We start from the raw sequence: 13,644 nt of genomic DNA, 5'->3' as shown, positions 1-13,644 counted from the left end.
GCTGAAGCCTTTTCTTCCATTGAATGCAAGGATCCGTGGGCCATGTATGTTTGTAGTCAATTGTTTACTATATATTTTTTGTTTGTTTAATTTGAAAGAGAGAGTGAGTGAGAACGAGTGGGGGAGAGGGGCAGAGGGAAAGAAAGAGAATCCCAGGCAGCATCCACATTCAGCACGGAGCCCAACATGGGACTCAATCCCACAACTGTAGGATCATGACCTAAGGCCAAAACCAAGAGTTGGACACTTAACTGATTGAACCACCCAGGCACCCCTCCAGTTTGTGGGATTTTAATTTTAGGGTCAAAAGGGAGTTTAAATGTTTAAAACTGAACTGAGAAATGGCTTAAAAAATATTTTATTGGTTTTAATCTTTTTTATTTTTTTGGAAATACACTTATATTCGTTAAATCATGTATGTTACTTTAGGTTATGTTTCCGTCATTACTTCTGCCTATTGGCAGTATTAAGATACTGTGAACATTTGTAAAATTAAATTCAGATCACTATGGCTTTAGATATGACTTTAACTTTTTAGGATGTCGTATGTCAAAAACAGAACTTTGTCTTAAACCTTTCCATTATCACAGTGGGTCCTTACCGTCTCCAATTGTTCATATATTGTTTTTAATTTTTGAAGTCTCATTATCTTCTCATTTTTACATTCCTTTCAGATGAACCATTAGTAATAGGCTAAGTTAGAAAGAAGACTTTTTTAAAAATTTATTTATTTTGAGAGAGAAAGAGTACGCATGTGAGCACGTGAGTGGAGGAGGGGCAAAGAAAGAGGGAAAATCCCAAGCGGCCCCCTGCACCGCCAGCGCAGAGCCCGATTTGGGGCTCGGACCCATGAAACTATGGGATCATGACCTGAGCTGAAATCAAGAGCCAGATGCTTAATCAACTGAGCTACCCAGGCACCCTTAGAAGGAAGATTTTTAACCAGCTCTTCTAGAATGGAGGAATTTCAGGGGTGGTGGTGACAGTGATGTTTTTTACTGTACAGTAGCTTAATATTATAGTATCTCTGCTACATTAAGCAACAAACAAAAATACATGTACAAGTTACCAGAAGAAAATGTGACCAGACCTACTAGGAAGGTAACCTTCTGAAAGCAGTTGTTAGTGTAGGGTCAAACTGAGTGAAGGCTTCTGTACTCCAGTAACGTGCTACTGAGTCTTTATCCCGAATGGTGTGCCCCATTTATTGCACATTAAAAGCATAACAGATAAATAATAATAATTAAAAAAAAATTAAAAATTAAAAAAATTAAAAATTTTTAAAAAAAGCATAACAGACAACCAGAAAGATGCCTCATTTTACTTCTTTACTCCTTTTCAAAGATTTTTTTTAATGTTTATTTATTTTGAGAGAGAAAAAGAATGGAGGAGGGCCAGAGAGAAAGAGAGAGAGAGAGAGAGAGAGAGAGAATGAATGAATCCCAAGCAGGCTCCACGCTGTCAGTGCAGAGCCCAACATGGGCTTCCATCTCTTGAAGCATGAGGTCGTGACCTGAGCTGAAATCCAAGAGTTGGATACTTAACCAGCTGAGCCACCCAGATACCCCATCTTTATTCTTTTTGTATATATTGTATGCATGCAGTCCTCCATTTTCTTAATAATCCCCAAAAAGGGTTGGGTTTTTTTTTTTCCATTGCTTTTCTTGAATATTTTTAGGCATTTATTGGAAATAATTAAACATTCAAAGCATGAATTATTATGTATGTATGTTTTAAATCATACATAAAATAGTATTTTAAATTAGAAATAGTGCTTTACCTCCATTTATTTCATGAACAAATTTATTCAGATCTGAAATAAATCTTTGACATCAGCATTTTTTCCCATCTTTCCTACCACTTTCTGGGTCATCTAATAAATAATATTCCAGAACCCAACATATATATATACAGCTACCTAGTGCATTTAAGATGCACACATTTAAGATCATATGGGAGTCCTTCATGAAGCTTTTACTAAAAATTGAGGTCTGAGTAGCATAGGGCAGGGGTGTGTGTGTGTGTGTGTGTGTGTGTGTGTGTGTGTATGTATGTGTGTGTGTGTCTTAATTTATCTTGTGTTTTATGATCTCCAGGATGACTGATGTGATCCTTAAAATGCTTGTTAGTTGGCAGGAACATCCAGTGCTAAAATGTTTTAGGTCTATTTGTGACCTCTATATGCCTCCCAAACTAGCACCCTTAGATAATATTCAATTAATAGGTCTTCTCCAAACAATATTTTGTTGTTTAAAGTGAAGCAACTCCTCATAATAGGAAGGAGTCTATACAGAATCAAACATAAAGTAACACCTTCTTTTCTGATGGACACTTTCGAGATAACACTTGACTTATATTTAGGAATATATATATATATTACTTAGCTGTATTACACATTTGAAACTCACTAGAAAGGAAATCATTTAACACAGTTGACTCTTGAACAACTTGAGTTTGACTGCGTGGGTCCACTTAAATGTGAGTTTTTTTCAATAAATACAGTACAGTACTGTAGATATATTTTCTCTTATGATTTTCTTAATGTTTTCTTTTTTTTTAAATTTATTTATTTATTTTGAGACAGAACGAGTGAGCGAGCAGGAGAGGGGCAGGGAGAGAGGGGGAAAGAGAATCCCAAACAGGCTCCACACCTGTCAGCACAGAGCCCGACATAGGGCTCGAATTCACAAACCATGAGATCATGACCTGAGCCGAAACCAAGAGTTGGATGCTTAACCCACTGAGCCACCCAAGTGCCCCGACATATTCTTTGTTTTAGCTTACTTTATTATAAGGATGTAGTATATAATACGTATATAAAATATATGTTAATCAACTATGTTATAGGGAAGGCTGTGGTCAAGTGTAGGCTATTAGTAGTAAGTGTTGCGGGACTCTAAATATGTGTGGAATTCTGACCGTGTAGGGGGTTGGTGCTCCTACCCCACACATTGTTCAAGGGTCAACTGTACTTTTATTAATGATAAAGTATGTAATACTTCCTCTGTCTTTTATGCACACGTTAATGTATGAATAGTGGCATTTCCTATTTCATTATCTTTTTTGTTCTCATTAATTTGTTTTTATGTAGATCCCTTTGATTTGAATCACAATCTTGGAGCTGGATTATCGAGGAAAAGTAAGTTGCTTTGTTTATAAATGTTAATGTGGTCCCTTTTCCTTTTAATCCATCTAACTGAGCACTTTTAACTCTTTTCTTCTCAGTGACAAATTTTATAATGAAAGCATTTATTAATGGTAGAAGAGTGTTTGGTATTCCAGTCAAAGGATTTCCGAAGGACTACCCGTCAAAAATGGTAAGTGTCCATTGGAAATACCAAAAAACAATTCTAAAAGCCTTTATTAGGGCACCTGGGTGGCTCAGTTGGTTAAACATCTGACTTCAGCTCAGGTCACGATCTCATGGTTCGTGAGTTCGAGCCCCACATCAGGCTCTGTGCTGATAGGTCAGAGCCTGGAGCCTGCTTCAGATTCTTTGTCTCCCCCTCTCTCTGCCTCTTCCCCACGCATGCTCTGTCTCTCTCCTAGAAGTGAATAAACATTAAAAAAAATTTTTTTTAAGTTTATTTGAAAAATAAATAAAAAGGAAAAGCCTTTATTAAGCACCTAATTTGTACACATGACTCCAGTAATAAATACTCTTGAAAGTCTGGTGAAGCTAGCCAGGATAAACAGTTGCAATACAAAGTAATCCCTAAAACCTTTTTCTAAACATTCCCAGTTCTGAGGCCATTTATCGGGAGAACAGGGAGAAACAGCCACACGTGGAATTTGGGTGGGAAAATAGGCCTTTTGGCGCTGCTGCTTTTCCTTGGAAACGCACATAGATGGCACTGCTGTTCCAGCAGCATTCAGCTCCGTGCCAGCCTGTGCCAAGCCCAGCTCGCACACAGCTAAGGGTCTTCCACCTGCTCATATGAAGTCTAGATCCTTCAGTCTACTTGAGAGTAATGCATCTCTTAGTGGGACCAGGAGAGAGAGTGTCACTTGTGCTGGCAAGCTCGCTGGTGTCCTATCACCTGATACTCAAGATTTTTATGGGACCAGACTCATTAAAAACAAAGCCAATTGCACAAAAATTCCCTTCAGTGAGCAAAAACTAGAGGGTTTTCTGTTAAAAATAAAATTATTTTTTTCCTTCACTAATTTTCTTTATAAAGACTTTTTAAACGAGCCTGAAGCATATGAGTGTATTAGGAGTATGGGGGTATCCTCAGCATTGGATCGTGTCTGTGCGTCTCGTTTTGGCTAGATATGCCATGGCTGCCCTCTACGCCAAGGCTTCTGAAACTTGATCCAGCAGATCTTCTTGGGGGTTTTGTCCTTGGGGATTCTAATCCAGGAGATCTGGGGTAGGGCCCAAGACTTGGATTTCTTACACGCTCTCAGGTGATGCCTGTGCTCCCTTCTGGTCCTCACCTTAATTTCAGTGGCAAGGAGGCTTCACTGCAGCCATTGTCTTTCCTTCCTTCTGATATGTTTCTCCAAAGCCACAACAAAACAAAGCAACAACACATGGCTCCTTTCTTTTGCTCTATGTAGTCTGTGTAATGCAAATCATAATCCTCAATTTATTGGGTTCTAGCCTTTTCATTTTATGAGAAAGCGAAGCCTTCGTATCTGGCTGCGGCTTCCCCCCGCGTCCTGGGGAAGCTGACTCATGGGCATGTGTGATGCTCTCGTGTAGAAATGTCCTAGAAAAACAGGCTCCCTTTATGGTTAGGGTGAAACTGTGGGCCGCAGGATGAAAAGGAATAAACCAACATGAAATTTAGGTAAAACTGTCCCTAAGCAGTATAGTAATCGTTATTCAAAAGAAGTTTTCCGATCGATACCTGGTTAGTTGTTGTGTTTTGACCTCACATTAATCGTTCATAGTTTTCTATATGTATGTTCCGCTAGGAATACTTTTTTGATCCAGAAGTGCTAACTGAAGGAGAGCTGGCACCAAATGATAGATGTTGCCGAATTTGTGGGAAAATTGGACACTTCATGAAGGATTGTCCTATGAGGAGAAAGTAAGTCCGTGTTCAAAAGGGGTGGTTCTGTTTTACTTTCTTATTGTACCAATTTTTAAATGAGGTTCTGTTGTAACAGAAAATAAACTTGTGTTAAATCCAGCAGTTCTCAGATAAATGATTTTTTGCAATGAATATGAAGTGATTTAAAACACGCCTTTAAGCACGGATGACCAGAAGTCCCTCGAGTTTCCAGATAACAGTCTTCCAGGCCTGGTCCCCTTTCCTCATTTTGGTCACTGCCCCAGTTGTTACTCAGCCATTCGGTCACCGGCCTCTCCAACAGGGGTGAAAGAAGAGAGGAGAAAAGTGAAATGAGTTCTTTCAGGACATCAGTGACACTTCCATGGTACAGGAACTGGGCTGTACCAGGCTCATCTACAGTTTATTGCCAGATAGGACCCTTCACTTGTATGCAGTTTAACCCTTAATAATTGCCGTGGCGAAGCCGCTCAGTTTGGTCACCATGCTTCTGGTGATGTTTGCAGGAGGGCCGGGGAGGGGGGAGGTTTGGGTTGCTTGCTTGGGACGAACTGTTGTTTTGGGTGGTGTGGTCTTAGCTGGACAACAATACTCATTTAAAAAACATGCTACTTAAAATAAGGCACCATCTAGAATTTGAGGCTCTTATTTAGTACTTTGGTTTTTTATTGAGATAATAGTCACTGATCGCTGATACGACAAGAAAAAAATGTTTTTAACGTTTTAAGAACATAAATCTCCTAACCCCTGTTTCCTTGTGAACTGGAACTTCCATGGCTTAAATTTCTAGTGCCTAGTAAAGAATGGGCCGCAGAATTTCGAGAAATCACCCCAAGGATCATTCGAGTTTCATCACATCCGTATCACAGTAGGATACTAAACCAGGGAGTTCCACTAACTGCAAACCCTGGTTTTATGGCACTAGAGTAACTGTGAAAATCAAAAAGAAAACCTACACCATCACCCTGAGGTTGCTTCTTGATAGAGCAGACGGACTTACATTTGTTAAATTCTTGTTTTTCCCTCTGACACTTTCTGTTTCTGGTCATCTCCCAAACCTGGAGTGCTCTTAATATTTGGTCAGGTTTCTGTCTAGATTTTTCCTACTGGTGTTATATCATCTTCTAGAGTGAGGCGGCGGCGTGATCAGGAAGATACCCCGAACCAAAGATACCCTGAGAACAAAGAGAAGAGGAGCAAAGAGGACAAAGACATTCAGAACAAGCACACAGAGAGGGACGTGTTGACAAAAGAAGAGAAGCCCGTGCAGTGCACGCCTCAGAAAGCCAAGCCAGTGAGGACAGCTGTCGACCTGGGCAGAGAGAAAATCCTCAGGCCACCAGTGGAAAAATGGAAGAGGCAGGATGACAAAGACTTACGAGAAAAACGTTGTTTTATTTGTGGAAGAGAAGGGCACATTAAAAAGGAATGCCCGCAATTTAAAGGCTCTCCAGGTATGGATACCGGTCATACCTCGATGTTTGCCCTCGCATCTCAAGGGAAATCTCTCTTTTAAAGTCCTTTACTATTTTAGATATATTTATTTCTTTAACACACCTACTTACTGAGGAAGATTTCGTTTTGAAGAAAGTGAACCCTCCCTCTCCTTTAACCCTGACCCTCTAGATGTCTTAAACTTATTCCCGGTTTCATTTAGAGGCTTATAAAAGTCATTTGGTTGACTTTTCTAAGATGATCAGTGAATGGAAAACCCAATCATCCCCAGTGCCTAGAAACCCTAGCCTGAGTGACCAGAAAACATGCCGCCGCTTGAGCTTCACTTCTCAGTAGGTGCACTTTGGAAGTGGAAGCACTGATTGGCCGTGGGGGAGGCACAGCAGAATCCTGTCAGGACCCCAAGCTGTGGATAGTGAGCCACTTGTACTTCTCTTTACCTGTGTACATGCACATGCCTAGAAAAGGCACTGAAAGGAACTCTGTTACACGGCGACTGGTGGTTCTAACCGCGGAAGAGAGGAGGACGTGACTGTTTTAATACTTTCCTGCAGCGAGCAGAGTTATTCTTACGATGAGGAAAGATAGATGACCAGTCCATACTTGAAAATCACCCATATTTCTTGTCCCTTTGAGTTGTTGGATCTGCATTGACCCTTTCTATTAAATGGGTAAAGTGTCCACTCTGGGCATCTTTTTAACAGACTGTTAGCAGTGGGGGTACCTTCTGTGTACGTATAAAAAGTTAGGATTTACAGAGCGGTTTACACACCCTCACTTTGTTTCTCCGAACAAACCTGAGAGAGTGGATGGTATCTGATTGGCATAGAAGAGAAACCCGGGGAAGTCATTAAAGTAGTAACCTTTCATGTTTGTCCTCAATTACATACGTGTATGGACAGTGGAAAAAAGTCAGCACTGCTGACAATTCCCTTAAAGTACTCTACGGTCATTGTCCCTGGAATACTCGTACCTCTCTTCCGTTTTATTATATCATAGCAGCAATATAGTGTCTCTTTTTTTAAAGACAAGATTTTTAGAGCACTTATTTTTTTTTTAAGGAGCTTTATATGGAAAGTCTATTTTTAAATTATTTAATTATTGGTTTTAAAATAGGACTTCAGTGTTTATGGAAGTTACAGCTTGCCCTGCTTCTAAGGAACTCAGACAAATTTAAATTCAAACTCGTGCCCTGACGTGCTACATAGACCAGATCTTTTATAAGAGTAAATCTATTTAAGAGAAATCAAAATAATAGCCATAGCTAACGTTCACTCAGTCAGGCACTATTTTAAGTACTTTATGCGGGCAGTCTCTTCTGATTTTCTCCCCAGCCCCATGAGACGCGGTATCGATAACCCCAGTTTACAGATGAGGAAACTGGAAACAGCATAGATAAGACGTAATGAAGTTCGACCAGTTATTTTTGTAGACCCTTCTGAAGAACGGGCGGTGTGTGTTTACTAGTAGCACGAAGCACATTATCATCATGCTCCTCTTGGGTACAACTCAGAGGTGAAGGGATGCCCCTGCATCCCCCCAGCTTTGATGGGTTTCTTCCTCCCAGTTGGTAGCAAGTTCTACGTTGTCTACTAGTGAAGTTCTCCAGGTAGAGCGGTGCTCCTGGAAGGCTGCAGGGGCAGTAGCAGCAAGGAGAGCCAGGGGGATCCCGGGGCAGGGATGGGTAGATAGGAAGGGGGGAGTGGGAGTAGAGAACGGGCGTTTCCTCCAGCAGCAACTCAGAGTAAATCAGTTGCTTCTTCCTGTCCGAAAATTATGCTGCCCCCTCTCGTTTCTTCAAATACGTTATTTTGTCCACACAGTATACTCAGTGGGAACTTCTGTCACATCCACAGAAAAATGTTCTGTGAAAGTTTGAAAACAGGGCTACTGCTTTCATTTTACAGTGAGAACAAAAAGTGCTAATTTTTTCCTCAGGTATGTCTAAATCAGATTGTGTGTTTGGATCCCCTTCTCCACCTAGTCCCTTGAGACCAACTGGCACGTTTGCTCAGGTAAACCTAGCTCAGACCTGAGCAGGAAGCCCTTGGCTCCTCTGTCTGTCAGCGCGCACTTCCCGAGTGCTAGCCCTCGGCGAGGTGCTGGGCGCCCCAGGCCCTGGCCTCTTCCTTCTGGCTAACGCTCCTGGCTCCTCCCTCAGCACCCCCGCGCCGCGTGTGGTGAGGCTTGCTGTGTGCCTATGGCAGGGGCGCTTCCAGGGCTCCTGAGTCTCTGTCTTGCTTTTCAATTAACTTGCAGAGTTCTGCCTTCCACACGCCTAATTTCAGCCCTCTCTGGATATGGTTACGGTTTTAAGGCTGTTTCAGATGCTCTTCCTTTCGATTTTGTAAACCAGTCTATTTCATTTTTTAGGCAGTGCTTTTACATGAAGACAAAAAGAAACAAAAAACAACCATATTTTTGAGTCCCCAGTCAGGTATGTGGGTTTAAAAAAAAAAAAAAAACAACAAATGTGTGTTATTTTATTTATTGCATAGTTTACCACATGCCTTTTGAGATGCTTCCTTTGAGTATGTGGTTTTAACAGGGACTGGACGTCAGAATCACTTGGGGAACTTTTACAAATACAGCTGCCCTCCCCCCACCCTTCAGTGGTTAGGCTTGAGCCTGTCCTCTAAGGTGGTTCCTATATCATCCCTAAGTAAGAACCATAGCCTTTAATTATTTGTTCTTCTTCCACGCTTTTTGTTTCTGATTTGAAATTGCCACTGTCTTGTCAGCAGTATGTTCTCCTCATGAGACTATCTACCATACACAAAAGTAAGCAAAGAGAGAAATTGTTGGCCTGAACTCCTCAGAGTCTCTCTCTGTCTCTCTCTGTCTCCCTCTCTCTCTCTCTCTCTCTCTCTCCCCACCCCCCTCCTTCTCTCGGCTGCATCATTTATTCATTCCTTCAACAAATAGTGATTAAGCCACCACCCCCCTACCGCCCAGCCTCTAAGCACAGAATATGGGCCTCAACACTGACAATACAGCAGTGGACCAGCCCCTTCTCTCATTTACTCCACATCCTTGTCAGAAGAGAGGCGTAAATATTCCCTATGGCAACAGGTGCTAAGAAACACAAAGCAGGGAAGGGGAAGGGAATGCTGGATAGGACTGTGGCGTCTCTGATGAAGTAACATTTACACAAAGAAATAAAAAGAGGGGAAAGTTAGGGGAAGTTGGAGTTAGACTGTTACCACAGAACGAAAACCACATTGCCCCCCCCCGTGTCACTGAGTGACGTGAGCAGGGAGGGGTGGTAGGCGAGGTCAGGGTAGATGGATCTGGATCATGAGGTGCCTTGAGCGCTGGCAGGGATGGCTTTCTTTCTCTCCATGAGACGGACAGCTTTTGGAGGCTTTGGAGCACAGGCGGGATTGTGGGAATTCTGATGGCAAAGGTTCCCGTTGTAAAAGTCTGCTGGGCAGAGGTGAGGGTGGCAACAGAGCCACGAGGAGGCTCCTGCTGGAGCTTAGGGGAGAGCCGACACTGGCTCACACTCAGGTGGAAGCAGCAGGGGACTCGAGGACTGGTCACGCTCTGGATATTCTGAAGGTGGTGCCAACATGGTCTGTTGCTGGGTTGGATGATTGCATAGGACAGAATGCACCCGAGATGACACTACGATTTTTGGCCTGAGAAACTAGAAGACCAGAAGTGGGACTTCCTGTGCAGAGAAAGAGGAAGAACAGATTTGGGGACAAAGAGTCCAGCCTTAGCCATGTAAATTTGGCCGCTGGTGTTTGAGTAGAGATGCCAGGTAGCCAATGAGATGTATGAGCTGGGCGTTCAGAGCAGAGGCCTAGGCTGAAGATAGAGACTTGAGTATTGTCAGGGCAGAGATAGTATTTGAAGGCCTGGGTAGGAGTGGGATCGCCTCCGAGGTAAACACAGAACAAAAAGAGAAAAGCATTTAGAGGCTCAAAATAAACAAAGGAGACTGACAGAAGACGGTCAGTGAGGGAACAAGTGAGCCTGCTTCTGGAGTCCAGTGGAAAAGGGGCCTCAGAGAAGGGCTTGGCCATGTGTGGGTGCTGCTGCTGGGAAGTCTGGGGCAGTGTAGACTGATCAGTAAGCATTGCATGTGGCAGTGCAGAAGTCACGAGTGAGTCGGAAAAGAGCCCTGCCTCTGGAGGGGAGAGGACAAAAACCTGATTGCAGGGATTTCTGGTGAGAAGCGCTGGAACCAGTCTGGGCAACCAGACCTCCCAGCATCCTTTCCGGCCTGCCAGGCCTGTGGACAGATGCTCAAAGGACGGCAAGATCAGGAGGCTCTGAAGGCCTTTCTGGTGTTCAAGTATGCTTTTGATCCTGAAAGGGAAGGGGAGAAATTGAGGGGTGGTGGGAGGAAAAACAAAGTAACTTTAATATACTGAGACACTTTTTTAGCTTTTTTTTAGTAAGAAGGGATGAAACTTTAAACTTGATACAAATATTCTGAGTTCTGGCCTGAAGACCCTCTTAGTAACTTTGCCGTGTGTGTGTGTGTGTGTGTGTGTGTGTGTGTGTGTGTGTGTGTTTCAATAAAGTAGATTTAAAGAAGGGAAATTGTATAGGCAAATAGAGCATGTGTAGTCTTTTTAACTTGATTATATAGTTTCTGAAATTTTAAAACTTGATTGATATAACGACATTTTTGTATGCAGTGTAAAGCAACTCAATATTTTATGCTCGGTCCATAAATGTATGTGTAATGTGCGCACACTGTTTTTAGATTGGAGAGTGGCTGTGTTAGTTAGAATGTGAAGAGACCAAGCTGTCTCTACCGTCACTGAGAAATAGCGCTCCCGATTCCGGGGCAGCCTTCTGAGCCCCCGCGGTAGAGAGAGTGCCTCCCTGCACCCACCCACCCAGCCTGAAATAAGCTGGGGCGCAGTGACCCCACCCTGGGAAAGCAAAGAGAGTTCCAGACAAGGAGTGTTTGGTTGTCTCTACTTGGAATGTTGTTAACAAGAGAAAAATAAATGGAATAATGAAATTATTTAGCTACTTCCATTTCTGTCAGGATGGAGATGAAGTATCTCAAGTATATACAATAATAGGATTAGACATTTCTTTTTATGCCATGTGAATTTTAGGGTTTGTGTTTTTTGTTTTTTTGTTTTTTTTTTTTTTTTTTGGTCTGTTTTGTGTAATGATTGTAGAAAACATGTGAAGTGACCTCAAATTTCTTTACGATCACAGTTTAAGAGGAATGGGCGTTAGGTTGGTACAGAGGTCAGGTGATTCAAAGAGAAAGAACCAGAAATCTTGAGAGAATTACTCCCCTTACCTGAAAAGGGAATGGTGTGCGAAAAGGTAAAGGACTCAGGAGGCTCTATGAGAAAACGCAGGAGCAGCTGTTTCCAGGGAAGATGTAATTGTTCTCAGTGGAATGCATGGATGTAAAAACAAGAAGAGTTCTAGTGGGAAACCTCCAAAATCAAACAGAAGTGAAATGGGAACGGGGCCCTGTCATGAGCCAATTTGATGGACAGTGAGAGCAACCACGAAGGACAGAGGAGGAGGGTGACAAGCAGCCTCTGAAAGCCAGATGTGGGAAACAGACCCACTGCCGTTTGTGGATCACTTCCCATAGATCCTGCGAGAGTTTAAGGGTCACAGAGTTACCATATGTAAACAAGCCAAAAGAATGTTGTTTTTACGAGATTCAGCCTTGAACAGATACTTCCAGAACATTACACATAGGAAAAATACCGATCCTTGCTTCATCAAGATGCTCCTTTTGCTAAGGTCAGGGTGTTGAAGAACATCACCTCTACAGGCAGATTGCAAGGTGTGATTTCTAGCTCTGTGATCTTGAAAAACCTGCTTAGCCTCTACTTGCCTCAGTTTCCTCATCTGTTACAAGGGGATAATCATCCCTGACTTGTAGGGATGTTGAGAAATCCATGTGAAAGCACTTAGGACAGCACCTGTGTGTAGCAAGCAGCGCAGAAGTTTGTAGGGATGGTGATTGCATCAATGCTCCTACACTGCATCCGTCAGCATAGCTCCTGCTGAAGGTTTTTACACATCTTGAATGTAGAAGTTTATTCTGATTTTATAAATTGTTTGTAAGTGGGGGAAGAATACAGATGTTGCACATCCGGACATATACCTGGAAATGGCATTACCAGTTCACAATAAGGATTACTGTAATTATCTTCTGCATAAGACTTGCATATTTATAAACATTTTGAGCAACTGTAAAACTTAAAACTTGCATTTGCTACAGAAGAAAAATTATTACAATAAATATGTCTACTTCATACCAGAAAAAAAAAGAAAACATTAATGGGTGGTTAAAATCGATCTTAATTGAACTCTTCAAGTAAGTATATGATAGCTATTAAGACTTGTCAAATTTACCCACAGTATATTTACCCAAATTATCTATATTATAAATCTGAAATATATCTCGACTGTAAGTAGTATTAAATTTCCCCAGAGCTGCTCTTTTCCACAGTGCTGAATGTGTGGTGCACGGGTAGCCCCCCAGCGAGCTGCTGGTAGGACAGCCCCTGTTCTCTCCTATTAGCCTTATTGGCCGTAGGCAAGAGCCCGGCTTTTCTGGGCTCCAGACGTCTCATCTACCAGTGCTGACGGCACCATTTAGCCCATCAGACCCTGAGATTCAAACACCCAGCCCATAATAAGCACTCGGCCAAGTTCTCTTTCCTGACTTTCCATTCCTTTCTACTAGGCTGTATAGAATTCTTAACTCCCAAATGGGAAGAGCGGTGGATAGACAGTTCGGTGAATTCCCGTGTTCTTCACTGTGACTCCCCCCCGCCTCACACACACAGCTGCCACAATGCCTTAGATGTCCCGTGAGTCTTCTTGATAAGAGGTGTACACATTTTGAAAGAACAAGGAAAACTAAGTGGGAGAATGGTCAAGAATATGAGCTTTCAGGTCAGACATATTTGAGTTTGAAGTACAGCCCAACCATTTGCTGGCTTACTGAACCTCTGTGCCTCAGTTTCCTTATTCATAAATTGGGGTTAACACCTCACAGGGCAATTGTAAGGATTGATTTCATCTACAGAAAGCCCTTCACACAGCATCTGGCACATATTATCCCTCAAGTTATCACTGCCTTGCTACTGTTGTAAACAAAACCTGCCCCACTGTTACTTACCTCTTCTAACTTAGAGGACAAATGTATAATGGAAGTTTT

At 42.3% G+C, this 13,644-nt stretch overlaps 1 protein-coding gene across 8 annotated transcripts in view; it reads left to right on the top strand.

Annotated features, from left to right (window-relative positions):
- TUT7 (terminal uridylyl transferase 7) overlaps positions 1 to 13,644 on the top strand; it is a 60,829-nt gene that overhangs the window by 39,960 nt on the left and 7,225 nt on the right. For 6 of the 8 annotated variants that reach the window (XM_042913905.1, XM_042913900.1, XM_042913901.1 and 3 more), the window contains 6 exons: positions 3,092 to 3,139; positions 3,226 to 3,317; positions 4,924 to 5,039; positions 6,150 to 6,475; positions 8,415 to 8,491; positions 8,850 to 8,913. In XM_042913905.1, coding sequence (XP_042769839.1) covers positions 3,092 to 3,139; positions 3,226 to 3,317; positions 4,924 to 5,039; positions 6,150 to 6,475; positions 8,415 to 8,491; positions 8,850 to 8,913 — 723 coding nt within the window. The remainder of the gene's footprint in view (positions 1 to 3,091; positions 3,140 to 3,225; positions 3,318 to 4,923; positions 5,040 to 6,149; positions 6,476 to 8,414; positions 8,492 to 8,849; positions 8,914 to 13,644) is intronic. The other 2 variants (XM_042913907.1, XM_042913906.1) reach the window with 2 other exon arrangements.

The sequence above is a fragment of the Panthera leo genome, chromosome D4 (assembly GCF_018350215.1).
Source record: "Panthera leo isolate Ple1 chromosome D4, P.leo_Ple1_pat1.1, whole genome shotgun sequence".
In the NCBI taxonomy this organism is placed as follows: domain Eukaryota; kingdom Metazoa; phylum Chordata; class Mammalia; order Carnivora; family Felidae; genus Panthera; species Panthera leo.
The sequence above is the reverse complement of the archived record's forward strand: the minus strand, read 5'-3'. Positions and strand labels throughout refer to the sequence as shown.